We start from the raw sequence: 27866 nt of genomic DNA, 5'->3' as shown, positions 1-27866 counted from the left end.
AAAGCAAAATTAGAAAGTTGGAAATACTCATTCAGCTTCCAGGCAGCCCTCCTGTCATGGGCCCCTCCTAGGGATGCATTTTGCTGCCTTAAGTCTGAGGCCACTGAGGAGTGCACTAGCATCACCTGCCACCTGGGGGGCCCTGGCCAAGGGGCCAAGTGGCTTAAGGCTCAGTTCCCTCACCTGTAAAATAGGAATAAGAAATCAGTTTTTCAAGACTTCTTCCCCAGTCTTTCTCTGACCCCACCAGTCCTTAGGAGAAACCAGGGGTGGAGATGGTGGGGGCAGCTCCTAATCCCTCCAACAAAGCCAGAAAGGCCCAGGGTCACAAAACAGAAGTCAGCAAAAACCAAACCCCATCTTTGGAGAATTAAATGGGCCCGGGGTAGGTGGCCATTCTCTTTATTCTGAGTTGTCTGTCCATCTCCTCCAGTCTCAAGCTTTTCTGGGCCCCCAGAGTCCAGCACAGTAATGCTGATTTTCCTGGAGAGACCAAGGGGAGTGTCAGGGAGAAGGATGAGGGCAGTGCCCAAGCAGAAGCACGGCCCTGGAGGGGGTCGTGACCAGTAACAAAAAAAAGAGGGGAGGGTTTGGTGCCCAGCCAGAAGCAAGCCGACCCGGAGGGAAGGGCGGGCCCCTGGGGCTGGGCCCAAGGGAGGAAGCAGCGGAGGGAAAGGTGATATTGGATGGGGCGGAGCAGCCGGCGGGCCCGAGCCGACGGGATAAGACAGACACGGCCAGCCGGAGTGGAAAGAACAGTTTATGCTGTGATTTATTAAAATGTGCATCATTCTTTTATTTTAAAATGTGCATCATTGTCTCGTGCTCGGCGCGCGCGCGACCTCAGCGTGGTGGCCCGCGGCGGGCCCCGTCCCCGCCCGGCTCCCGCGGAGCCGCCTTGCGCAGGCGCGCTCAGGTGGCGCGGGCCCGGGGGCTCCCGCCCATGGCCAGGTAGACGTCGATGGGCACGTGCAGCAGCGTCAGGCAGTGGCAGCCGGGGCAGCGTCGAAGCGGCCTGCGGAAAGCGGGGCGCGACGGGGGGCGTTGAGGGGGCGGCCGGCCCCATCCTGTAGGGGGCGCATCAGTCCCAGGGGTTCGGCCGCGGGTGCGGGTTGGTCTGGGGACGGAAAGCCGGCAGGGGTGGGGCCGCGGGCAGGGGCGGGGCCGCGGGCAGGGGCGCTGGCCTCACCTGACCGGGTTGTGCTCCGTAGCTACCGGCTCCGGGCTGTCCTGGGACTCGGGGGCGGCGGCAAGGCCAGGGGAGTCTCCGGCCTCAATGGGGAATCTCCGACCCTGCGGGGGCTCCTGGGCACTCATGTCCAGGCCCCGGGGCGCTCTGCGCGGGGAGTGGCGGTCAGGCCGCTCCCGGGCGGCCGGGAGCCCCCTCCCCGCGCCCGCCCCCCGGGCCGTTGCTCACCTGCCGGAGGCCGAGGCCGGTCCCAGGCTGGAAGCAGCTGCCCGAGCCCTGGCCGCGGGAGGACGCTCCGGTCCAGGCGGAGCCGGGCAGGTGTCTGCGGCGCGTCCCGGCCCAGGCGTCGAGGGGACGGGCTGCATTGTGACCCGGGCCGCGGCGCGCTGACCTCACAGAACCCGTTCCTCCAGCCGGGGAACCCCGCGCCGCCCGGGCACTTAGCGCGGTGGCGAGCCGGGAGCTGGAGGGCTCTGGCCATGGGTCGCGCAGACCCCCTGCTGCCCGATGGGGGCGTCCACGGAACAGAGCCTGGCATCCCGGGCCGAGCGCAGACATCGCAGCAACCCCTACAGGCGGGGCTACGACCCACTGCCTGGCGCGGGGGCGGGGCACGGAGGTGACTTAACCCATGCTGGGTTTTGCGGTGGTAGTGGTGGTGGTGGTGAGGGCAGATAGGGGCATTGCCCATTTTGGCCCAGGGTCACACAGCATTTACATCACAATTGGGCCAGAGTTTTAAAATGTCTGACCCTCTCCCTCCCCACCATCCGCGGCTCCTGTGTCCGGACGGAGAATGTTGTAGCGCTGGGGGCGGCTGCGGATGAAGTCCTTGGGGGGAAAAGAAGCGGGCCGAGGGCGATGGTGGAGTAGCGCTGCCTCGCAGAGGCAGCATGAGCTGAGAGGGTGATAGGAAGGAAGGAGGTGCTAGACAGCATGGAGGACTTTCTGCTCTCCAATGGGTACCAGCTGGGCAAGACCATTGGGGAAGGGACCTACTCAAAAGTCAAAGAAGCAGTTTCCAAAAAACACCAAAGAAAAGTGGCAATTAAAATTATAGACAAGATGGGAGGGCCAGAAGGTGAGCTGGGGCCCCTTTGGAGGAAGGGAGGGCTGGCTGAGGTGGGTGGGTGCTTCCTCCAGTCAGAAGGATCAATTCCCTCCTCCCCTTTAGTCTTAAACTAAAGAAAGCAAGAGAGGCTGTGGCTCTGGGGTCAGTCAGTGGGGAACAGAGAAAGTCTAGGAAAATCACACCTTCTGAAAGTCCAAAATGAATGTGGCAGGCAGTGAGTGAAGTCGCTCAGTCGTGTTCGACTCTTTGAGACCCCTTGGCCTGTAGCCTGCCAGGCTCCTCTGTCCATGGGATTTTCCAGGCAATAGTACTGGAGTGGATTGCCATGGCAGGCAGTGAAGGACCCTCAGAAGCAGAGTCAGAGCCTACTACGCCTTTCTTATTCTAGGAGGTCAACTGATTGGTCAGGCCATGGCCAGGGCTAGCAGAGGGCAGGAACCGATGCAAGGGAGAGAGATGGGGAAAAGACAGGGCTCATGGAAAGAACGGCAGCTCAGGGGGCACAGGTGAGAGGGGCTAGCTTACCACGCTGTGGGCAGATCAGGCCTCATAACTGAGTTCAATAGATTTGTCTAAAAGTTCCCACAGGACTTTGCTATCCATGGTCTCACAGGCTGCTCACAACAGTCCCTGAGGCTGACGGACTAGTTCCTTTGAATAATATATTAACTACAAAGACAGAAGTGAACGCTCTGCAGTGTCCAGGCGGTTTGACACTGAAGGCTGTTAAAGGGAACCAAGGCCCACAACCCAGACATGGTGGGCAGACAGAAGTTGGAAGACAGAGAGACAGAGGGAGGAGTTAGGCTCTTCTGGACTTGACTCTCCATCTCTTTTGTTTCCTTAGAGTTTATCCAGAGATTCCTGCCTCGGGAGCTCCAGATTGTCCGTACCCTGGACCACAAGAACATCATCCAAGTGTATGAGATGCTGGAGTCTGCCGACGGGAAAATCTACCTGGTGATGGAGCTGGCTGAAGGAGGGGATGTCTTTGACTGTGTGCTGAATGGGGGGCCACTGCCTGAGAGCCGGGCCAAGGCCCTCTTCCGTCAGATGGTCGAGGCCATCCGCTACTGCCACGGCTGTGGTGTGGCCCACCGGGACCTCAAGTGTGAGAACGCCTTGTTGCAGGGCTTCAGCCTGAAGCTGACAGACTTTGGCTTTGCCAAGGTGTTGCCCAAATCGCGCCGGGAGTTGAGCCAGACCTTCTGCGGCAGCACCGCCTATGCCGCCCCCGAAGTGCTGCAGGGTATCCCGCATGACAGCACGAAGGGTGACATCTGGAGCATGGGCGTGGTCCTGCACGTCATGCTCTGTGCCAGCCTGCCTTTTGACGACACAGACATCCCCAAGATGCTGTGGCAGCAGCAGAAGGGGGTGTCCTTCCCCACTCATCTGGGCATCTCGGCTGAATGCCAGGACTTGCTCAAGCGGCTCCTGGAACCAGACATGACTCTCCGGCCTTCAATTGAAGAAGTTAGTTGGCATCCATGGCTAGCAAGCACTTCATAAAAGCAATGGCAAGTCCTCCCCAATAAAGTAGGGGGAGAAAGCAAACCCAAAAACCCGCTTCTAAGATGGTGATATCTATATTTTACACTTTAAGTCTACTTATCCTAAACTTACCTACACCCTCCCCAGCTTTACTTCTCTTTCCCTTTAAAGATCTTCATGGAACCAGAGGGCCTCATTCAGACTTCCCTTTTATTATGGCTGACAAGTGATTTTCATACAGGTGTTTAACTAAAGTTACTTAAAAATAGACCCCAGAATCATACACATACAGGGGGAGGAGAGAAAAATAACCAAGAACAGTTGGAACCACTGTTGTTGCACCTTCCTTTCCAAATAAAAGCAGAAGCGTTGGGAATGCAGAAACGGCCTCTTGACTCCTTGTCTTGGTGAGAGGCCTTCTGGGGGCCCTGTCCCTTCCTCACCCCAAAGGCCAAGGTGAGTCTGGGATGAAGACAAGGGACCTCCTTGGAACGCAGGCTACTACCTCCCATCCTGACCCCTCCCCCAGGCTCCAAGCAGGAGGGCACCCTGCACACCCTGTCTTGCCCTGGCTCTGGGGCAGCTGCTGTAAGGGACAAGAACAGAGCTCCAGACACCTTCCAGCTTCTGTTGAATCTCTTTAATAGCTGTTAACGGCAAGTCTGGAAAAGGTTCAGGACAAAGTTCTTTTTTCTTTCTTTTTTAATTACAAAACTAACAGCTGTTAGAGTCTTTTTTTTTTTTTTTTCCTTTTTTCTTATCCCAGCTACAAAATACTCTGGGGAGATACATTATAATTTAAAATATATAATATTGCACAAACAACCAAAAGGTTAATTAAACTAAAGAAATAATTACAAAGAGAAAAATCCTATCCCATGAAAAAAAAAAAAAAAAAAGATTCAGCATTCTCTCCATCCCACCCCCTCATTGAAGGTTTGAAGTGGAAGTGACCACCACTCTCTTGGCGTCCCTGACCACGATCCCTTTAAATCATTGGTGAACACACCAGATTATGTACAAGAATCACCGGAGCAGCATCGTGAAGCACCAGGGTCTCCAGGGATTCCTGTAGCCCCTCGTCCCCCCGAGAGAGGTGCAGCTTTACCAGCGTGGAGGGTGAGAGCCACCAAGACTGGATCTGCCTTCAGGAGGAAGAGCTTTTACAGAAGCCTGTCGAGAATCTCAAGCAGCTCACCCCCAGCGTATCCCTCCAAGAGGCAGAAGGGTTGAGGCGGAGAAGTTGGGCTTACCGGAGTTGTAAGTACTCGGCTTTGATCACTGCTCTGTACCGCTGGTAGCTGGCTTGTGTCCTAAGCTACGGGGGAGTCAAAGTGGGTGGCTGGCTGGACAAGGTACCCCGCCAGACAACACATGGAAGGGCCTGAAGTGGCCCCCTCCCTTCTTGGGGAGGGGAAGAAGGGCAAGAGCAGACTCTTGCAGGTGGCACAGCTGGGCTAAGGACTCGGGTGCATCCGACATGAAGACGGCTTGGGAAAGGTGCTGGGAACATACCAGCCTGGACTGGGGGAAAGGAGCGAGTTTGGTCTCTAGATTCTGAACCACAAGGAGCCCTTCCTGGAATGGAAAATGCCTGGGAGGGACAGATTCCTAAGGGAGGCAACTTTCCCAAAAATGAATGCCTCTTACCCGCTGGGATAGGAACCAAAGTGTGTCTGCCATCTCTGTCAAGCCAAGGGCAGGTGGCACGGCCTTCCTTGCCGGCTCATGGGTGACACAGTGTTGTCTCGGCATCCTCCATGAGACTGGTGGTTTAGCCTCTGTCTACACAGGCACATGGGCAAGGGCTATCCCTTGGGACACCTCAGCAGGAGTCCCCAGGAACAGTGGGTATTCAGCAGAGAAATGTAGGCTCTTCCAGTGAGGGGTGGGGTGGGTGGGGGAAGTTTCCTCGCCCTCAGGTCATCCTATGGTTGGCACAAGTCAGAGTTCCTGGTTTGGATTAAGCGAGCCCCTTCCCAGACGTGAGCAGAGGCCCGAAGGGCCAACAAGGAACAACCCAGAATCTGCCAAGAGCTCTGGTTGACAGAGGCCATTTGGGGGACATTCTTAGTCAGTGTCTTCCGGGGCCGGGCTGAGACGGGCGAGGGAAGTGGGAAGTGCTGTGGGTGGGGGAGCTGCTTGCTCTGGCTCCCCTCAGTCCCAGTCCTCCCACTCTACGTCTTCCAGCTGCAAAGGGGGGACAATGGAGATAATGGAGAGCACGAACACGTATTTACTCCTCTGAGTCAAGTCCAGACCCAAGCTCCCCCGCTGCCCCATTTCAGAATAGCCCTCCCTGCAACCCCAAGCCCCACTCTCCTGGGCTGGACCCTGCCTCCTATGAAAATGAACTACTAGCTTCAAGGAGTATCTGGGGAGCAGAGCTGCCCTCTGCCTAAAGTGTGGGTCTGATGGTTCTAGACTCAAAGGAAATGCTTCTACCAGCCAACTCTGGACACCACGAGGGGATGCCCTGCCTGCAAGAACCCAGTCAGTCAGTCCCTTAAGGAGAGCTTGAGAAGAACACAGCTCCAAGAGGCAGCGACCTTGAGCGTGGCACTCTGATCAGAAGCCAGCGTGGCACAGGACTAGAGGGGCTCACCGGGCCTTCACTGGGGCTCTAACACCCTGATCCCCTGCTGAAGTCTCCCAGGCAACTCTCTTGGCCCGTTGCCAGTGGATCCCCTGGTATAATGGGTTACAGAATGACTCTGTTCAGTATGTTTCATGTCAGGTTTAAAGAGGGCTACAAAGACACCAGCGCTAAGAAAGCCCCGTGGCATGAGGGCACCATGAGCCTTCTTTCCTCTGGGTATAGTGAGGTCACAGGTGGCCCCCAGCCTTCAGTCTCCCAATATGAAAAATAAGGCCCTTCCCATCTCTCTAATCTGTTCCCTCCTTATAGCAGGTTCCCTGAGCTATGTGATGGACGGAATCATGGGGTTGTTGTGTGACAGTTCTTGATATAACACTGATGTGAATCAGAGGTGTGGGCTGGAGCCTCAGTCCTGTCCCTTACTAGCTGTGAGAGCTTTTTGCCCAGCCTCTCCTTCGTATCAGTTTTCATTTGGAGAGGTAGTGAAGCGTAAGAGCAGCAGGGCTCTGAGCTTCTACTTTGCGGTGGTTTTAGGAACACTCATCAGTGCTCCCATGTCCCAGGCTCTGTGCCTAATGGGTGCATATGCATCGCCCACCACAACGTGTGAGGTTATAGCGGCCAAGGCCATGTTTGGATGGGGCAGCAGAGTCTCAGGTCAAGTGATCACACAGTCTTCTGTCTCCAAGGCCAGGGTCTTACGGTCCCACACCTGGTGACCATGAGTCACAAGATCTGGGGCAGCGTCTGGTATCTGAATTTTTTTGGTGGTTCCTCAGGTGATGCTGATAGGAACTAATGTCAAGAACTGCCCCTCTCCACCCCCCTGGAACTCAGGGGAACCAGAACCTGAGCCTGCTGATGACTGTTCAGGGCCTGAGCGGGAGGCCCTGGCTCCCTTCCCACAGCCGGCCACCTCAGATAGGAAGGGATCCACTGTGAGGGGCCAGTAGGGCTTGGTGGAGAGAGTCCTCAGACCTGGGGTCATTGGGCTTGCTTCCCTGTGGCCCACCATCAGCAGGCGCACTCACCTCACCGGAGGCATCCACTTTGGAAAGTGCCATCTGCACTTCTTCTTCAGTCATGTCCAAGTCAAAGTCCTTCTCCCAGTCCTCACTGATGTCTGTACTCGAGCCTAGAACCATGATCCACAGTGTGAAAGACGGGAAGGGGCATGTGAAGAGGCTGTAGCTGGGGGTGATGGAACTCTTTAGCAGGGCCTGACAAATACACACCAAAGGGCTTACACCCTGCTATCTCTGGCTCAGTGATCTCACTTTTAGGGATCTATTTTAAGGAAAAATACTGGATTCAGGAAAAAAAAAAAAAATTTAACCAAAAGGATGTTCACTATAGTGCTGTTACAGTGATAAAAACTTAAAAAACCACCTAAAAGTCCTCTGCTAGGGAATTGTAAAAGTAAAGGGTATAGTCCTATGATGGAAAGTTATGCGGCTTTTAAAGGTTAGGCTACAGAACATTTGTATGCATGGCAAAATAATCTTACACTATTAAGTGAGAAAAAGTAAGTTACTGAGTAGTGGAGAAACACTTTGGTCCAGAAACTCCCTGGAGCCATGGAAATCTCTCAGAAGAAATAAACAATGAACCTCCTCTGCCTTAGTCGCTCCATTTTACCTACACTGATCCTGCTGCTACTGAATCATACCAGGCACATTCCCACCTAAGGCCTTTGCAAGGACTGTTCCCTGTACCTGGAACTCTTCTTCAGATACCCACAGGCCAACCTGCTCACTTCCTTCACACCTTTGCTCATATCTGACCATCTAAATGTGGCTTGCCCTGATTGTCCTATTTTCAGTTGCAACCCTGTCCCCCTCACTCTGCTCGGGATGGTCTTTTCCATTGTATTTATCACTTTCTAGTGTATTACATAATCAGGTTCCCTGTGCTTGTTGTCTAATAATAGAGAAACTAGAATGTGAGCTCCTGGAGGACAGGGATCTTCTATTTTCTTATGTATTCCAAGTGACAAGAACAAATAGTTTGTACTCAATAAACATCCATGGACTCTTTCTCTAAATCAAGGGTTGGCAAACTATGGCCTGTGGACCAAATCCAGCCGACCATCTGCTTCTGGAAATAAAATTCTGGAACACAGCCATGGCCATTCGTTGACATATTGCCTATGATTGCTTTCATGTTGAAAAGACAGAGTTGTGAAGCTGGGACAGAAACTGCATGTCCCCTGAGGCCTAAATATGTGTGACCTTGCTCTGTACAGAAATCACTTGCTCCTCCCAGTTCTAGGTGATTCTGATGCCTGCTAAGGTTTGACAGCCACTGCTCCAAACATGCATATTTGGGTATGCCTTCTTATAGGCAATATAAAAAAAAAAGTACATGTGAAAGTTATTACTGAGAAGAAAATGACAAAAATAGTTCCTGTAAAAAAAAATACATGCAGTATGATTTCATTAAAAAAATATGCTCACAGATGCACGTACACACACACAAAGGAAGAGCAAAACACCCATAAGAATCCAACAATCGTTATCACTAGGCGAGGAGGTCGGGGGTAATTTTTCTTTTTTTCTAAAATGATACATTACTTTGTAATCATTTTTTTTTTTTTAAAGCATCTTTTAAAAAAGTAAGCTCTGATCCCCCAAGGGAACCACCTGTAAATACCTTGTTTCTTCTTGTCTAGCTTGCTCCTTAACATGCACACAGGCTCTGAGCCCCCCCCAAGCCTGGGCCTCACATTCCTTCTTAGGGTTCTTGCACTGTTCTCTCTAGTCACCCATCTAGCCATAGGCAGTGTGGTAGTGTCTCTGCACTTCTCTGGTGGCTCAGATGGTAAACAATCTGCCTCTAATGCAGGAGACCTAGGTTCGATCCCTGGGTTGAGAAGACCCCCTGGAAAAGGGAATGGTAACCCACTCCAGTATTCTTGCCTTAAGAATACCCATGGACAAAGGAGCCTGGCGGGCTGCAGTCCATGGGGTTGCAAAGAGTCGGACGCAACTGAGTGCCTGAGGGACTGAGCACATAGCACACAGTATCTCTAGAGTCGAGCGAACCTGGGTGGAACCCTCTTTTTTCTACTGTGTAGTCCTGGGCAAATTATTCTGGGCTTCAGTTTATTTATACTGATAAAATAAGAATAAAACCATCCTCTTTGCAGAGAACCACCGGAGGAGCTTATTAGAAAGCAGATTCCTCCCTGCCCATTCCCCTCATTCAGATTTAGCAGGTGTAGGTGGTGGCTCAGAAATCTGGATGATTCTGTATAGATCTTGGCCTGCAGTTTGAGATACAAGTGTTACAAATAGCAGCATCATGTAAAGTGCCTGTAACATACATCAGTTCAGTTCAGTCGCTCAGTTGTGTCCGCCTCTTTGAGACCCCATGGACTGCAGCACGCCAGTCCTCCCTGTCCATCACCAACTCCTGTTTACTCAAACTCATGTCCATTGAGTCGGTTGTAACATACGTACACAGTGGATATTCAACAAATGGACCTGTAAAAGGCTGGTCCTACAGCTAAGTAATTTTGCACATCGTCCCTGAGCCAGTCAGGATCAGATCTCAAACAAAGACCCAGTTCTTCTGACTCCGCGTGCAAGGTTCCCCGTGCTTTCAGGACACTCTGGCGGCTCACGCCTGGTTCTCTGTCAGTGCAGGCTTCCTGTGGGTTAGAAGCCAGACTCCCAGCTGATTTCTCCCTTTAGAGCTGTGGCTGTGGTCATGACAGCTCTTCCTAACCTCAGGTTTCCCTCCAGGGATTTGAAACTCTCTTCAGGGCTTAAATGCTAGGGCAAACCCGTTGGGTAGAAGAGAGTCTCGGGTAACATTTTTGGAGCACTTCATACCTATCTCAGAGAGTGGATGTGAACAGTCCCAGTTTACAGATGAGGAGACAAAGGCTTCGAGTGGCACAGAGGTGAATCTGGGCTTTCTCTGCCACCTGCCTCCTCCCCATCCTGTCCTGTCACACAACAAGAGTACTAGTAAGATCGCCATTACCCTGGGCACGTGGCAGAGATCTGATCTATGCAACAATTTAAGACATCTCCATGGAGTGTTACTGTTTTCTTTTGTTTGTAAGGAAATGGGGAGTTTTTGGGTGATTACTAACATCATAGTGCTGTCACTCACAGCTCATCTTATTCTGTTTAATTGGATCTTTGCTTCTCCAAAGAAGAAATGGAGGCCAAAATCCCTCCCAGGTGGTCAGTCAGTGGTGAAGCAGGGCCGTAAGCCCCAGGCTGTTTCCAGTCCTCAGTCCACAGGGCCCGCTCCAATCCCCTCTCCCTGCTCCCTGCTGAGGGTGCCTGAGCAGGCTAAGTCTAGTCTCCTCAATCAACTGGCCCTCGGCACAAAAATGCAGGAGGGAAGCGGTTCTGCAATGACAGGCATCACCCTGGGACCTCAGGAGTCCCTTTGGCTTGGCCACCCCGAAGACTGCTGTGCCCACAGACCATGCCTCCCTCATGTCATCTTTGGATGTGGACACAGGAAGGAAAAGGAGTCACTCTGCCTCCAGGACAAAAAATCTATTCTTTTAAGATTTTACTCTCTCTACTCTGTTCCCACTGTCCCCTCTCAGTCCAAGACCCCAGCTTTGCCCCACCAAGCGTGTGAGATGCAGTAGGGCAAACAGTTAGGAGCTTCCGCTGCACTTCTCCATGATCTCATTTCTTCCAGTCTCTACCCGTCACATTCTCCAGTAGCCCGCTTCCAAATGGAACCAATAATTCTTGAACCTTCCAGCTGTGTCACTGTTATCCCCACCCTTATCCAGCTCAGACTCTATGAACCATCATTCTGATCACTTCCTGCATACACTCCACTTTTGTCCTTTTGAGTTCACCTGGATAAACTTCAACCCTGATTCAGTCCAACTCCCCACCTGCTCTGTGCCTGCACCTGAGCGACTGAACATGGCGGGACAAAAGTGCAACAGCGGTGACTGGTCTTTCTCAAAATTCATGACCATTATCTCAAAAGGACCCTTCATACCATCCGCCCAGCAACCCCACAGCGCCTGCTGAGTCTACCACCTACTCTGCACTCTCCCAAAGGTTATTTCACATTTATCTAAATGCCTACTGGGTGGGTGATTTATCTTAGTTTCCTACCAGTAAAAAAGAAAAAAAAAAAGGAAAACCTCACAGCTCTCATAGGATTTTTGGTGAGGACTGAGTGGTATGCATATCAAGTGCTCAGCACAGAGCTATATAAATATACAGGAAGTGTCCAGAGACTGGTTGGTACCTCTTATTATCTTGATCATCTCCCCAAAGCAGGGCTCTACCCCAATTTCTTCCCTGACTGAGGCTCTATCATGAAACAATGACTCTCAACTTATAGAGAAAACGGAAGCTGACAGAAGATCAGTAACATTTCTGAAGTCACATGGCTTATGAGCAAAGTTGGGATTTGAACCCAGAACTGTCTGCATCCCCAAGGCTGAGCCCCTAGCTTAGCCTCTACATGTAAAGCTCCTAGTGCAGGCTGGGCATGTAATACACGCAGCACGACCTGCTGCTTTGTGGCACCATGTTCAATTTTCTGAATTTGGCTTAAGATTTTAAGTTCTATTTCTGAGCCAACCCCACCTCTCTTCTTATTCCTCCCTCTCCTGGGAACAATACAGAAAAGTGGGCTTTGGTCACCCCTTTCAACATGCCCCATGCCTTCTGCTTTTTGGACTCTGCAGGACCCTGCAGCCTGGACTACCGCTCCCCGCCCACACCTGCCCCAAACTCTCCAACCTGTCTATACAATGCCTGTCTCCTCGTTGATACACCTGCTCATGCCCAGGGGTTCCTTCTTTCTCTGAACTCCTCCGGTACCAAGCCTGCCCCGTACTGCTTCGTGCTTCATCATAAAAGACTACAGCCTTTGCCCCTCCCTCCTCAATGTCTCATAAAGAGCAGGTAGGAGCTCAATGGATGACCTCACCGAATCAGAGTCAGAAAGAAAGCACTGTGTTGGAAACTAGAAATCTTGAAGTTTCCGTCGGAGAGCAGGGCAGGGTGTGAGGGGCCCGTTCCCATCCACGGCAGCAAGCCACTCACTCACTGCCAGCAGCCCAGGGCGCACCTGCTGGGCAAGCTGGGTGGCTGACTGGTGCTGGGTGTGGGCAGACAGGATGCCTGTGGGTGAGGAGCTGACGGGAGGTCTTGCTGACAATCGGCTGCCTCTGCAGAGGTATACTGGATGGTACAAAACAGGCTGACACCAGCAATACCAGCGTTCTCTAACTGCAGGAGTTAGAGAGGTTCCTCCCCGACACAAAGTCAAAGTGTCTCCTGTCTAAAATTTCACTAAGCAGATAAGAAACTAAAGCTCTGTTACTTAAGCTAGGTCACTGCAAGTTCATGAGTATTCATTTTATTCTTCTTTAAACTGTACACGTAAGCTTTGTTCATGTATTTTATAATAATAATTAAAGGAGGCCTGGGGAAGCTAAATGACTTTCCTGAGGTCATCCAGGGGAGAAGACCCTTGGCAGCAATCAGTGTCATAGGAGTTCCCACCCTGAAACTGAATTGTCCAAAAGGATAGGAACTGGCACACTGTGGTAGTTAAGGGCATGGGTTTCAGGTCAGACAGACCTAGGTCTGAATCTGGCCTTGCTACTCTCTGGCTGTGTGAATTTGAGCAAGTTACTTAACATCTGAGGCTCACTTTCTTCAACTATAAAATGAGGACAGTAATATAGGGAAATGAGATGTAAATTAGAAATTAACAAGCTCCCCTGGGAACTGAGAAATTAACCGCAATGTTACATCCTTAACCCATGATCTGACATAAATCTTATTTTGTTGACTCTAAGACGCCAACAGTTATAAGATGCATCCTAAGTTCAGAGAAGAATGCATGTTCGAATTGATGGAATACAGTAACAAACACTCAACCTATAGTAGCTGTCACCATTATCAGTATCACAAACGAAGGCCATCTCTCCTAGGATCCTCACAAGGGGCAAGGAGACAAGTCTGCCTTGTGAGGTGGCAACTCTCACCTGCCCTGCCCCCACATGCTCCCTGGGCTTTGGCCTTGACTTACCTTTTTTCCCATTGTTGGAGGGTGTAGACTTCCCACTGTCCGAGTTCAGCTCAAACACCCGTAAGTCTGTGAGGACCTCTTCCCTGAGAGTCTCTACTCTGGCTGGAGGCCGGGGCTCTGGACCGCTGGGGCGGCAAGCAGGGGTGTGGGGCTTAGACTGAGCTCGGGGTGGGGGTCCAGTCTCGCCCGTATCCACAGCCAGGTCCTGTTCCTCCAAAGATGCCTCTAGAAGCTTCTGGGACAGGTCCTTGGGCAGTGCTGGGGTCTCAGAGGCAGGGGGCGGTTTGGCAATCTGTGTCACCAGGGAGATGCTCTCACTGCTCTCCGAGGGGGTCACCTCTGTTGGAGGTTCAACGGGGGTCACCAGATTCTCTTCACAGGGGCTCTGGGGACTGGGTCCTCCTTCAGGTGATGTGGAAGGTCTGGCCACAGGAATCTTTGCCTCTTTTAGGGATGTGGGTGAAACGCCCGCAAGCTCCTCTGTCAAGAGAGAAAGGAAGGAGAGTGATGTACTCTGGTCAGCCCCAAGACCATCATGGAGACCACCAGACAGAGCTCAGGTCCTCATCAAAGTCTGTTCCAGTCAAACCTATGGGTGTCGGTTTCCTCACCCCCTCTCCATGGTAGTTCTGTAGGTACTCCCTGCTGGTCAAAGTATCTCCTACCTGTGAGGCCTAGTGCATGTCTGGTAGGCACTCAGCTTCTACAAGTGCAGCCCAAGGTAACATGACAGCTTAGAAAGCCAAGACCTGAAAGTCAGTCGGGATGAGGTTCAGGTTGAGCTCTGCTACATCCCAGATGCATGATCTTGGGCAAGCCACTTAACTCTCTGTTGACCTACCTGCCTCATTTGCAAAAGAGGGATAATATAAGTTGTGGTAAGGCCCATACGTGTGGAGCTTTTAGTACGGGTTGGGCATATAATATACGCACTTAATAACTGTGTTAACATATCATACAGGTGGCTCTAACACACTCCTAATAAGCTGAGCTACCAGGCAGAGGAAGCTCAGCTCTGTCCCTAAGCCAGCGCTTCCCAAGTCTGGCTGAGCATTAACATTACCAGCAGAGCTTGTTAAAAATACAAGTCTGGGATGCCCCTGGAGGTCCAATGGTTAAGACTCCATGCTTCCACTGTAGGGGGGCGTGCATGTTTGGTCCTTGGTTAGGGAATGAAGACTCCCCCCATGCCGCATGCTGAGGCCAAAAATTAATTTAAAAATTTTTAAAAATATGTAAGTTTGGCCACATGCCCAGAGTCTTAGAAGAAAGAAATCTGGAATTTCAATAAGCACCTCCTACTCTGAAGTAGCTGCTCCATGGGCTGGCAACTGGCACATGCAATCTCTGTACCTAAACCTGGGGCCACCAGACTTGGTAAACACTCCCTTGTTAGCTCAGACTATCCTTGGCACCTGCAAATACTGTATTCAATCCCTCCTCTTTCCTGAGGTGCCATGTCCCTCCAGGCTTCAGAGAGAATGGCCCAGAGAGCCCCCCACAGGCAGGACCTGGTACTTGCTCATCACCTCTCAATACCTCTTACCTTCTTCCTCCTCCCAGCCAGGCTCTTCAGAGATGCTCTGTTCTGCCCGCTGCTTCAGGGCATCCCTCCGGGCCTGCTCCTGAAAGTGGGGGAGGAGTAGATGGCCAGGAGCAGTCCGGGAACCCCCTTTCCCAGACTCTGGTTCTGACTCCAGAACTCTTGGTATCCTCTGTCCCCTTCTTCCCTCAACAAAACCCAGCCCCCTACCCAAGGCTGAGTGGAGTACCTCCCCTGGTTAGGCCAGCATACCTGCTCTAGTTGATGGACTTTATAGAAATACCGATGCCAGAATTCTGAATGGGAAACGGCTGCAGGCACCTGGCGGGAGGGGACAGTGGAGATGGGACTTCAGAAGTGGTTGTGTGGGGTCCATGTCCCGAGCCTTATCAGCCAGCTCCCAGTCATTCTGGATTTCAGAGGCTCTAAGCAGCTGAGCTGTGATTCTCACAGCACTTTCAACTGCCAGACCCACCTTTCTGGCCCAGGAGGTGAAGAGAACTGCCATCAGGCTTTGCTGGCCCTTCCATTTCTCACCGTGATTGCCAGAAGCCTGGTGACTTAGATTCCCTCATATGGATTCTTGGCTCAGGAGCTGGCTGGTTAGGCTCCACAGGACCTCCTGTTGTGCTCTAGGCCAGAGGACTCCACAATGACTCTGGACATGACCCTCCCACCTCCCCACACCTTCAGCCAGGAGCCGGCAAGGCCCTCACCATCTTGGTGTAGAGGGCCCGGATGGAGGGGCTGCCTACAAGGAGCTCTGAGATCTCCCCCTTCTTCTCCTCCAAGCAGAACTTGGAAAGCCAGGCATCAAACAACTCTGGAGGCCCTGCAGAGAGACAGATACTGATGGTCAGTTCTGTGGGGCTGAAGAAAGAACCCTGGGCTTAGAGAAAACACACCAAAGCCTGGACATGGACAATGAGGAAAGCATAAGGGTTTTTCCAAAGCCACATGGCCCAAGGTGGGGGATCAGGCAGGGTGAAGGGATGGGTGGGCCTGCTATCAGGGCATGGCCCCTCAGTGATCTCCAGGGGCTGCAGTCTCCTCTCTCTCTGGGGCCTGCGTGGTTTGTAGCTCACTACACTTGGCTACCGAAGCCTCTCCTCTGGAACAGCTGCTCTCAGCTCACCAGTGACGCCATGCTGCCAGATCCAACGGCAACTTCTCCGTCCTTGGTCATGTGGCCATCCTACAGTTCCTGCCTGGGAAAGACTACCTTCCTCTTGAAGCTCTCTTCTCTCCTGGCTTCTCACTCTTGCCTCTATTTCCTCCCACTGCTCTAGTAGTTCCATCTGAGGCTTCGGTGGGCTCCTCTTTCTCCTTTCCTTATCTCTTCTCATTCTCCATTTTCTCCCAAGATGACCTCCACTAAACCATGAGTTTTAACCTCCTTCTCCCACTGACAGTTCCTCCGTCTGGCAGCTGAGGCTACCTTTCTGGGCTCCAGATCCAGAGGTCCAGGTGCCAGGACACACCCACCTGCCCAGATGCTGCAAATACAGCGTACACTCACCTTCTTCCCTCCCGCACCTGTCCCACCCAGCTGTCCACCGGAGACCTGCGGGCCCTCCTAGGCTCCTCCCTTTGCAGTCACTCTGGGTTCCACTTTCTCAGTGTCTCTTATATGCACACCTTCCTCTTTGGTCTACCCGGCCCTTCCCTGGTTCTGGCTTTACCTCTGACATGAGGATTCCTACCCAGCTTCCTAACTGGTCTTCCTGTCTTGTCTCTCCCTCTCTGTTTCATCCTTAACAAAACACTGCCTGAAGGCTCTTTTATAAAATGCAAAATCTGATCACATCAGGTCTTAAGACTCTTCAACAGTTCTCTACAGTACGGCTTTTTAGACTATGGTCCAAGGATAGGGTTCAAAGGGTTAAAGAATTCCCATACTGCACATACCATTCTATTGAAAGAGGGCTTATGATTTTCAACTGAGTTTTAAAGGCCTTTGTGATGCAAAAAAAGGTTAAGACCCACTACTTTGGGGACAAAATTCCAACTTCTTAGTCTGGTACCCAAAGCCCTTCAGTCCAGTGCCCCTGGCAGCTCTCACTGCCCTCATTTCGTCACACGTACTCTCTGTCTGGTATTCTCGAATGCCTAGGTTTTTCTAGACCTTCAAATGACCTGTTGTCATGCTTCAACACTGTTCTCCCACTTCTACAAGTAAAATTAGTTTACTTCTAATTCATTGTTAAAACCTCAATTCAGGCCTCACATCCTAGGATTTCCAGGCTGGGTTATGTGCCATCCTCTGGGTTCCCACTGCTCCCCTCTTTCTGTGGAAGCAATCACTCCATTTCTAGTTATCTTTGCTTTATTCCGTTTCTCTCTCCTAAAGGCAGGCAGGTTCCTGGAGGTCTGGGCAGGGTTGATTCAGAGTTCCACTCATTTCTGGTGTCTAGTTCCCACCTAGATACCAGTTCCTCTCTCTAGATGTGGAGCCTGCTGTACATCAGAAGCTTAGCAAACAGGCCAGAGGGAAGGCAGGCAGGGCAGCAGGGGTGGGAGGAAACCTGACTGAAGATAAGGGATGAGAGGAGCAAAGCCTCTGTAGATGGGGATGAAAACAGTTTGCGTCCAGGGAGGAAAGGCAACCATCAACCCATCCCACCAGATGCAGGGTTCAAAGTAGCCCCGGCTCTGGTCCTTTACACAGAGGCTACCTGGCCACTGCTGCAGAGACAAACGGGGTGTACGATCCAGACTCCCTTGGCCTCCCTGCCCAGCAAGCCTGCCCCCTCACCACAACCCCCTCACCATCTGGTTCATTGCAGTAGGTTGCTGGGTCTGACTGCAGGCTATAGAGGCGAGCCTATAAAAAAAGAGAAAAAAGAAAAGAAATTCTGGGGTACTGGGGACAGAAGGCAATGCCTCTCTGACAATCAACCATGACCCAGCTTTGCCCGTTGGCTACCATACCAACAGGGGCCCTGGTAACTAACAGTATGGGTTATGGGTGGAGCACTGGGCTAGGAATCTAAAACTGGGGCTCCTAGAAAAATGGTTTTGCATCCAGTATTCCACCCCTGGAAACTAAGAAAATAAAGCAAGCAGGCCACAGAATCATATATATAAAATAGTTCTGAATTATACGATATATAAGAAACATTTGTGCAAGTATATTAATAAAGTCCAAAATTCCCTGGCAAATTTTAGAACATTTAACTCAAGTTAAACCAATTCATCAAGAATTTCTTAGTTTCACAGCCAGTCTGCCAAATGAACTGCAAGCTGTGTTCCCATTAGGGCCACAGGCGTCGTGAACTTTAGCTGGTACATGGAAAGCCCCTCCTTCCTTCCTTGTTGTTACAGGAAGCATGGGTGGGCTGCATCAGAACTTTAGCAAGTGATTCTGGTTGATTCACTGTTATAATTTAAACTTCTGTAATTAAAAAAATTTCACAATCCACTTAAATGTGTACTAAGTGGTGGTGCTAATACTAGGGCTGAAAAACACGCTTGAAAAACCATGTTTGGGGCGGAAATTCAATGCGGTAAAATGCTGGCCAGACTGGTGTGACACCACACCCCGAGTGTGGGAGAAAATACTCCAGGGAATGTGAGAAATAATGGTGAGAAAATAAAATGTAGCAGAAATACACTACTGCTGATGGTATTATTGCTTTGAAGACGTACTCCTCCTGTACATTTATTCCAATTGGAAATCAGTCTTAAACACCACAAATGTGGAACTCATGCATGCCTGTAATGATGCTCTCGAGCACTCCTTGTTATGGATGAAAAGAATCTACATGTGCAACACGAGAGAAATGACTGAATAAATTATGCTATACACACCTGCAAGAATTTAAAGACACTAAAACTGATGGTCACAAGGAAAGATGCTAACAGTTATAAATTTTTTAAAAGCGGGTTAGAAAACTGCATATATAAAGTGCTTTTCTGTTAAAAAGAAAAACCCATACTATCTTCACCAGTGTTTGCGAGCCAAAAGAAATGGGAGGTTATACACCAAGGAGAAATCAGTGGTTCTCTTTGAGTGATGGGATTATGGGTTTAGAAATAATTATCTTCTTGCTTACTGGTATTCTCCAACTTAATTACATACACGTATTTATTTCTTATGAACATGTACTGCTTTTGTGAGCTCAGGTTGGAAGCTAGAGCCCGGGGCCGCTAGTGAATACCTTGGTGCCATCATAGGGCTCAGCCGTGCCAGAAGGTGTGCCCATCAGGGTGATAACGTCACAGTCGATGGTTTTGTCTGGTGAGGGAGCAAAGGTATCGGAGATCACCCCCAAGAAGTCAGACAGCCCTTTCTTCATTTTCTCTGTCGCTCCAGAGGAGCCTTCAGTCTGCAGAGAGAAGCCAACAGAGGACGTGAAGTGGCTCAGGAGCAGGCTACGATCTGGGGTTTGGCGTAGAGAGGGATGAAGCATCAGGGGTCAAAGTGTACTGTGTAGGGGGACCAGGGAAATATTCACAATGGTTCACTCCATCTCTGGGCCTGGAGACGGAGAGTGGGGCAGCCAGGGTCCCCACCCCTCAGATGGGGGTGCACATTAGGGCTGCCGTAGGCCTGTGTAGGTCAGAGCAGAGCTCCTTCACTGGCTGTTTCACCAAAATTTCAAGGCCAGTCAAGCTGATCAAAGATTGACAGGAGAGGATCCATGGCACAGACATTCAGAAGGGAAAAGGGACTTAGAGGGAGAGAGATGGGAAAGGTACCAGCTTTTCGGGTCAATCTGGGATCTGAATCCCAGCTCTACTACTTGTTAGTGAAAGTGAAAGTGACGTCGCTCAGTCATGTCCGACTCTTTGCGACCCCGTGGACTGTAGCCCACCAGGCTCCTCTGTCCATGGGATTCTCCAGGCAAGAACACTGGAATTGGTTACCATTTCCTTCTCCATTACTACTTGTTAGTAATGAGACCTAAACCTCTCAGAGTCTGTTTCCTTATCTATAAAATGCAGCTAAATATACTGCCCGCAGGGGGTTACTTCGGAGATTTTTTAAGAGATAAGGCAGGCACAATGTCTGGCACATAGCAAACATTTAATAACTAGCAGTACTGTAATATTACAATCTCATCATCATCATTGCTCAGGAGGTATTTTGTATGAAAGATTGAGGAAATATGGGCAGGATGAGGACCGACAGCCTTGCCTAGAGACAAACCTGGGACGAGCTGAGGGCCAATGCATGGACCCCCTAGAAGGGGCAAGTGGGCCACCCATCTGGAGCCACGCTGGTCAGAATGCCCTTGAGCAAGAAGGGATGGTGTGCTGAGAGACAGGACCAGGCTCCACAAACCTTGCAGCAAAGTGTCATATTTACTACCGATGAGGCTGCCCAGGCATTTTATTCCTTGAGCCTGTCAACTGTGTCTGGCGCATGTTGGCATAGGTATATAATTGTATTTGTTGAATGAAAAAAGGAATAAATAAATGAAGGAAACAAGTCGTGTCTCTGCTACTGGCTGGACACGCCACGGTTCAGCTGGGTGACTACTTGTCATTCATGCTCATCAGTGGCTGTGGTCAGCAGGCAGACAGTATTTTCTAAGATTCAACAAAAGAAGCTTGGCTGAAAACACTCCACAATATGTTTTTCATAACATGGCCTCTAATTACGAGGCAACTGATTCCACTGGTGATCAAAGAAACTGAAGTCTGTTCTACTACTAAAGGGGAAGTTGTAATACAAAACCAGTACCCTATACTTCCTTGGAAATTTGAGCTCTGCGGGGGTATCTCTGACCGTATACAATTTTCACTTTTCATGCTGACTTGAGAATCTAATTCCTATCTCAGAGGAGAATTCTAGTATACATCTCTGACTGATAAAACCTGGACGAGTAAAAATACAGCTGGCAAAAACTTTTTGGAGGTAGTTCTACAGTAGATATTAAAAGGTCTAAAACTATATTCATCTTATATCCTTTTCAATACCTTATTTGGAAGAAAATATTAAAGGCAAAGATTAAGCAATCAGAATGTTCACTGTAGCTCTGCTTACAATATTGGAAAAAACTGAATCAGGAAACTAGGCAGTGGTCAAATCCACACAATGGAATACCATGCCGTGGGCTTCCCTGATGGCTCAATGGTGAAGACTCTGCCTGCCAATGCAGAAGACACAGGTTCAACCCCTGGTCCGGGAAAATCCCACACGTGGCGGGGCAAACAGGCAGCGCACCGCAACTCCTGAGCCTGTGCGCCAGAGCCTGGGAGCCGCGACCACCGAAGCCCGCGCGCCCCAGAGCCGGTGCTCGACAGGAGAAGCCGCCACAGTGAGAAGGCCACGCGGCATAGCTAGAGAGAGTCCCCGCTCGCCGCTACCAGAGGAAAGCCTGGGCAGCAGCGAAGACCCAGCACAGCCAAAAAGAAGAACGAACGGACAAAATGTCAGAGAAAAAAAAGAATACCATGCCGTTTCTGATGCTGCAGAACTGGGTCTGCGGTGATTAATTAAAAAAGTAGGTTATGAAACATGGCGCTCAGGCTCTGGGGGGTGGAGGCGGCACTCACAGTCAGCTTCTCCTTGACCACGCTGGCGGTGGCCGCAATGGTGCAGGCCGTGTCGCGCTGCACCACCTGGGTGAACTCCGTCAGGTCCCGCTTCATGAACTCCAGGGCTTCAGAGGACTAAGGGAAGACAGAAAGAGCTGACAGCCAGTGGCTCCACCACCCTTTGTTCCTGTTTCCTGCGCTTCAGTACCAGACAGAAACATGGAAAACAATGGACATGGGCACCTGGGCTCAGAAACAATGCTTCCCTGTCCCAATCCCACGACATTACCCAACAGCAGAGAGCACAGAACTTCCTGCTGCTCTGAGAACAGGGGACTGAGCTCAGCCCAGGTACTTAGAAGCTCTGTGGCCAGGAGGAACTCTCACCAAGTCCTCGGTTTTCTCCTAGGTAATGAGGGAGGTGGCCTAGAGCGGTGGTTCTCATGAGCAGACTGGGGTAGGGGGCACGTGCAGTCTGAAAACAAGACAGACTGCATCACGTCGCTATGCTGTAAGCCATGACCTTTGTTTCCAATTGCAAACAGGAAGAGAAAGGAGGTTTTTTTTTTTAATCAAAGGAAAATGTTCTCTATTTCTACTTCTTCTTTCCTTTGTTACAAGGAAATTCAGTTGAAATACGAGACAGCAGGTGAAATTACTTGTGTGAAAGGTTTCACAAACAGGTTGTTTTCATAACAGCAATAGTTTAGAAAGCTTTTATAAGCAATTTTTGACAATACCAGTAAAAAGGTGTGCCATTTTTCTATATTCAACAAAAGGGGTGTTAAGAGAAGCAATGGATCAGAGTGTCTCCTAGACTGCCTTGGTTCCACCATCTGAAAGCTCTGTTCATCCATAGAGCTCCTCTGGGCAGAACTGACACTTGCTTCTGTCGGACAGTTTGCCTCTCACTCTGTGCTCAGACCCAGTGGGCAACAGTAACCCCTCAGCTCTTGTCTAAGTCTTACGTTGTCTTCATCCTCACCCACTCTAAGACGTCTTCCTGGACTATCTCTGTGCTCACCTCTGCAAGCCCTTTCATTTTATAAGGGATAGCTACCTGCATTTTTAAAGTGTCTTTTTGAGTGTTCTGGTGATTTTTTTCCTTGGGGAAGGGTCTGCCTCATTCTCCTCAGACTGGGAAGTCTCATCTATCAGCCAGAGGCTTCTCTGCAAGTGGGAAAGCCTCCATTTCAGATCTGGGACTCCTTAACTGGACTGGAAGAGTCATTTATTAATTCTTTCTCCATGCACACTACTGCCACCTTAGTCCAGGCTAACCTGCTCTTTCATCTGGACTCTTCTCCCAGGTTGCATGAAAGTTAAATTCTCTCAGTTGTGTCCAACTCTTTGAGACCCCATGGAATTCTCCAGGCCAGAATACTGGAGTGGGTAGCCTTTCCATTCTCCAGGGGATCTTCCCAACCCAAGGATCAAACCCAGGTCTCCTGCACTGCACGTGGATTCCTTACCACCTGAGCCACAAGGAAAGCCCAAGAATACTGGAGTGGGTAGCCTATCCCTTCTCCAGGGTATCTACCCGACCTAGGAATTGAACCAGGGTCTCCTGCATTGCAGGCGGACTCTTTACCAACTGAGCTATGAGGGAAACCCCCCAGGTTGCATAAGATGCCTTTAACATCTTTTCCTCATGGCAATAGGGGGAGCTCTCTAAGTCACAGCAGACAGAGATGCCCCTGCTTTACAGCCTTCAGTGGTTACATGGTAGCCAATGGCAAATATAAAAGTATAAAATCTTCCCCTTCGCTTACAAGGTGCATATAATCTCGCCTCTGGGAGACTCTCCCACTATGCCCCTCACCAAGCTCCAGCTGGCCATGCTCAAAATCTCCCAGTGTTCCAGTATCTTTCCTACTTCAGGGTGTCTGAATATATCATTCCCTCTCCTTGACACATAGCTCTAACCCTTCAAGCGAACAAACACAGTGAACGAACCCCCTCAGCTGGATAACTCCTGTTCCTGCTTCAGAGCTGTGCCTATATGTCACCCCCCTGGGGGGCTTCCCTGATGCCACCTCAGACCAGGCTGGCTTCTGCTCATGGCACCTGCATGTTCTCTTCTTTAACATTTCCTCTACTTTAGATTTCTGATTACCTGTTCAGTGTCTATCTTCCTGGGTAAACAGCGAGTTCTGTGAACACAAAGCCTTTGTTTTTTATTCACGGATACTCTTCCAGTGTCTGACATAGAGCCTGGCATAGAGTTAGACTGGCATGTACCAGGGCAGTTTTAATTATTAACCATTTACATGATTATCCAACAAATGGTTGTCTCCCTCACTTGACTGTGAGCTCTGAGGGGACCAATATGAACAGACATGGTGCCAGCCCTCTGGAAGGTCACAGTTTCCTGGGGAAAATGCTCACGTAACAGTGCTGAGGTGCAAGGGCAGAGCAGTGACCAGTGTATTGTGGGCAGGCTGGAGCGACTTGGTGAAGGGGAGCCTGGACGGAACCTTCAAGAATCAGCAGGAGTTACTAAGGAAGCCTGGGCACGGTGGCACCTGGGGTTTACTGAGGCCTACAAGCATCGGTCCTGGGGGAAATGAAAATAAAGAGCAAAGCAGAAGCGGTGAGGGAGAAACCTTGACAGGGTGGCCACGGAGAGCCTGGTCAGCCCTGCTGGTGATGGGGAACCACCACCATCTGGAGGATGACATGATGAGATTTGTGGTTTTGACATGTCACTCCTAAGACTGGGAAGGATGACAGGTCCAAGACTTGAGTAGATCAGAAATGGAGGAAGACCAGTCAGGAGGCTGTTGCAATAGTCCAGGAGAGAAAGCAGAAGAATATGAATAAGGACAGCCCTGGGAAGGATGACAGGATGGAACTGGTTCAAGAAATATTAGGCAAAAAAGATGGATTTGGTGATTAAATAGATGTGTTGACTGAGGGAAACAAAGAGTCAGGAAGAGCTACTGGCAACTAAACTAAGTGACTGGGTGGTTGCAGGGCTGCTAGCCAACGGAGGAAATGCTGAAGGGGGAGCAAGTGTAGAGAGAAGCTATATAGCTATATATATATATATATATATATATATATATATATATATATTCTATAGTCTCTATATAGTACTATATAGAAGCTATATAGTATCTGTAGCGACTGGGGGATATTTGGGTCAATTGTCCAGCAGGAGCTATTCTCAAATACTAAAGCTCCAAGGAAAGGACACCCTGAAATGAAAATGGAAGAGCTCATCCAGGAAGAGTCCATTGAGTGAACAGCACAAGGCACTGAGGACCAGGTTCCTCAAACACCGCCTTTAAGAGGCAGGCAGAGGCACCTATGAAACAGGAAAGCCTGGAGAAGCAGCTGGAGAACTGAGAGAGAATCAAGCCATAAAAGCCAAGGGAGTAGACGTTCAGGAAAGAGAGTGACCGCTAGAGTCTAAAGCAGCAGAAAGGTCCAGAAGATAAGGGCTGAAAAACACCCGCTGGATTTGGCAAGTGGCAGGTGAAGCTGAGTGTTTACAAAGATAAGTCTGTACGTAGTGGCTTCAGGGGTGGGGAGTCAAGAGACATGATGTTGACTTCAAATTTTAAAAAGGAGGAGGTTGAGGCTGTCACCTCCAAGAAAAAAAGGAAGTGGTTGGACAGGGAATGTGAGGGGACAGTTAGGTTTGGGGAAAGTTACTGAAGGCAAGGGGAGGAGCAAATATGAGACTGAAAACACTTGCTAGGGTAGGGGGTAGAGGCTGAGAGGCCCAAGACCAGGCCCAGATGAGTTTGGGGAATCCGTGGTAGAGGCAAAGAGCAACGTAACTTTTCCCACCAGTGTTCATGGGCAAGTGCAAGCACACACACGCACACGCATACACACACACACACAACAGGGGGAAGTAAGAGGAAGAGGAATGCAGATTATAGCACCATCTCAAAGATGTAGTTTCTGGAGCAGCATATGCTATGGGGTGCAAGAAAACTGGGGGGTGGGGGTGCTGGGAACTGAGTGGTCCAGACACAGCCAGGATAGTGAGGAAAGGAAAGCACTGAAAGGCCAAGAACAAAATTAACAGAAAATGGTAGCTGGTATTTAAGAGGTTTCCCCATCACTCTCAGTACTTAAAAAAGAAAAGTCTTATTTAATACTTAGTGTGTGCTAGATACTGTTTTGGTGCTTAACATGTATCATCATTTAATCATGACAACAATTCTGTCAGGTAGGTATTATTACTATTCCCACTTTACAGATGAGGAACTGGGGCTTTAAGAGGTTAAATATCTTGCCAAAGCTCATATAAGTGTAGGAAATTAAGACTCTTCTTTTCAAATGGGGAATTGTCAAAGGCAGAAACAATACCCACTCCCCCTGCTTCAAATGAGAGAACAAAGATGGAAGGCTAATCAACGACCTGATTTTCGTGTTATGGGAAGACTAACCTTGACAGTAATACATAGGAGGCCCTCACACAACATTTGCTAAATGAATGTCAGACTCTCCTTCCAGAAGACTGCTCAACAAGAAGCAAGCTACTCTGGGGTCTCTTCTATTAGAACTCAGTTTGAAATTCTCCCTCAACTTCAAACTCAGTTTGAAATTGAGTCTTCATTAACAACATAAACAGCTCAGGCCATTCTCAGATTTTCTGGGCTGTAGCTGAAAGGCTAGTATGTAGGCCAGGAGAGGCTAAAAATGCTCACAGAGTAGAGCATTGATTTAACTGAAGCCAGAAGCCTCCTGGAGTTGCCCTGAAGCAGGACTCATCCCAGATGCTTGAGGTAAATGGTAATTAACTTTTTCCAGAATTCAGATGAGTTGGTTTTGACAAACCAGCGCGGAATGGAACAGGAACACACAGTGGCATTGTCCACGGGCAGAGCCAAGCCTCACTCACCCCACAGGGCTTGCTGTCTCCTCACTAGACCATGAGTTTGGGGAGGCGCACGACTGCAACTGTTGGGCTAATGTCGGTATCCTGAGGGCCAGAGAGTCAGAGTGCTGGCTATGGCATACACGCTACTATTTGCATGACTATAGGAGGAAGTTTCTATGGCAGAATCCTTTTTCTTCAAGGCCTAGATCAAATGTTCTCTCTTTTACAAAGCTGAATTTCCCAAGTGGGAATACACCACTCTTTCCCACGGATTCCGACGACACGGTCGCTCCAGTCTTTAAGACCATCTCTGTTTCACTGTAGGTAGAGTCACACTGGTCTAAGTCGGGGGTCTTTCCTCCCAGAGGGCCCAAGTGAGCCTGGTCCCTGAGGCCCGGAGCCCACAAGGTTCAGCGGGATACGCTCGGAACAGGGTTCAGGGAGGTGCCTTGGGGCCCCACTGGAGGAAGGGCGCTGGCCCAGCTTACCTTCTCCTTGACTGCCTGGTAGCTCTGCTGCAGCCAGCTCCGCCACCATCCCACGTCCTCCCTGCGGAAGACAGACACATCTGGAGGCCCCGCGGTGCGACTCGGGCCCGCGCAATGATCGGGTCTCAGTACCCCTCTCAGATGTGGCCCGTGGGTTGGGGCATCAAAGGCCGCTTCCCCACCCCCTCACGCTGTGATTCCACCCCGCCCTTTCAGCTCCGTCAGGCCCGCGCTGGCCTCCCGTTCCCCCGGGGAACCCTGGCCCAGCACCCCAGCCATGGGGAGAATTCGGGGCCCAACGCCCAGAGAACTGGATGACGGGCTCACCCTTCCGCCATCTTGCCCGCATGACATCACCACTATTTACTGACCTTTGACTTCCGACACGGCACCGCCCCCTCAAGCACCACCCCGGAGGGGGCGGCCCAATCCCCGCGCCGACATCGTCCTCAGCCCCATATCCGCCTGGCTCCATCATTAGACTCCGCCTCCTTAAACTCGGTCCAGACTCGGGCCAGGGTTCGGACTTAAAACTCCGCTCCTGAAAGCTCGGTCCAATCCGCTCTCAGGATTGTCTCCAGGCCCCACCCCAAATGTTAGCCCCGCCCCCCAACATCGAATCCAAGTTGGTATCCGCTGACATAGGATACGGTGGCCGTTTTGGGTCAAGATTGGCCGGTGGCTGGGGGTTCGAATTGTAACCCGGGTAGAGAGGAGGCAGGGAGTGAGCCAGCCTGGAGCTCGAACGTCTGTAACCCTGAGCGCAGGGCTAGGACCGCCCCCCTTTATGAAACCTGCCGCGTAGCAGCAGCCTGGGGTCTCTTCGGGCTAATTGAGCAAGCTCAGTCCGTGGAGGTCTGGGCGTTGTTTGGAGGAAAATTCAGAGATGTCTTCGATGCAACCTTTGGGGGAGGCACTCTCAGGAGATTGGGGAGACAGACACATTTAGTTAGCTCAATTTTTGGCGACCCAGCTCAAAACTACGTGAATGTGTGTGTGTTTGTGAGTGTGTGAGGTGAGTCTGGAGTTGATAGTCTGGAGAAAGACTGTGTGTGTGTGTGTGTGTGTGTGTGTGTGGTGTGGGGTTGAAAGATTGTGTGTGTGTTTGTGTGTG

General features: G+C 50.5%; 3 protein-coding genes across 7 annotated transcripts; 1 reads left to right on the top strand and 2 right to left on the bottom strand.

Annotated features, from left to right (window-relative positions):
• Positions 1-747: 747 nt before the first annotated feature.
• On the bottom strand, positions 748-1753 carry FAM229A (family with sequence similarity 229 member A). Its single transcript, XM_004005022.5, has 3 exons — positions 1418-1753; positions 1190-1336; positions 748-1015 (listed from the first exon to the last, which is right to left on the bottom strand). Exons 1-3 carry the CDS (start codon positions 1552-1554, stop codon positions 913-915), a joined length of 387 nt encoding a protein of 128 aa, XP_004005071.1. The 5' UTR covers positions 1555-1753; the 3' UTR covers positions 748-912.
• Positions 1697-4685, top strand: TSSK3 (testis specific serine kinase 3). Of its 2 annotated transcripts, none has more exons than XM_042244441.2 (2): positions 1697-1808; positions 3109-4685. In XM_042244441.2, the coding sequence occupies exons 1-2, from the start codon at positions 1697-1699 to the stop codon at positions 3771-3773; spliced, it is 777 nt and encodes a 258-aa protein (XP_042100375.1). In that variant the 3' UTR covers positions 3774-4685. The 2 variants fall into 2 exon arrangements, with proteins under 2 accessions (XP_042100375.1, XP_004005070.1); XM_004005021.6 differs by lacking the exon at positions 1697-1808 and adding an exon at positions 2029-2270.
• BSDC1 (BSD domain containing 1) lies at positions 4381-27350 on the bottom strand. Of its 4 annotated transcripts, none has more exons than XM_027965345.3 (11): positions 27124-27350; positions 26753-26813; positions 21443-21559; positions 19099-19266; positions 17708-17762; positions 15655-15770; positions 15191-15259; positions 14942-15020; positions 13396-13875; positions 7386-7489; positions 4381-5945 (listed from the first exon to the last, which is right to left on the bottom strand). In XM_027965345.3, the coding sequence occupies exons 1-11, from the start codon at positions 27228-27230 to the stop codon at positions 5913-5915; spliced, it is 1389 nt and encodes a 462-aa protein (XP_027821146.2). In that variant the 5' UTR covers positions 27231-27350; the 3' UTR covers positions 4381-5912. The 4 variants fall into 4 exon arrangements, with proteins under 4 accessions (XP_027821146.2, XP_027821147.2, XP_060267352.1 ...); XM_027965346.2 differs by lacking the exon at positions 27124-27350 and adding an exon at positions 27080-27121; XM_060411369.1 differs by having other exon boundaries at positions 4381-7489.
• Between the last annotated feature and the right edge of the window lie 516 nt (positions 27351-27866).

The sequence above is a fragment of the Ovis aries genome, chromosome 2, assembly GCF_016772045.2.
Source record: "Ovis aries strain OAR_USU_Benz2616 breed Rambouillet chromosome 2, ARS-UI_Ramb_v3.0, whole genome shotgun sequence".
In the NCBI taxonomy this organism is placed as follows: Eukaryota; Metazoa; Chordata; class Mammalia; order Artiodactyla; family Bovidae; genus Ovis; species Ovis aries.
The sequence above is the reverse complement of the archived record's forward strand: the minus strand, read 5'-3'. Positions and strand labels throughout refer to the sequence as shown.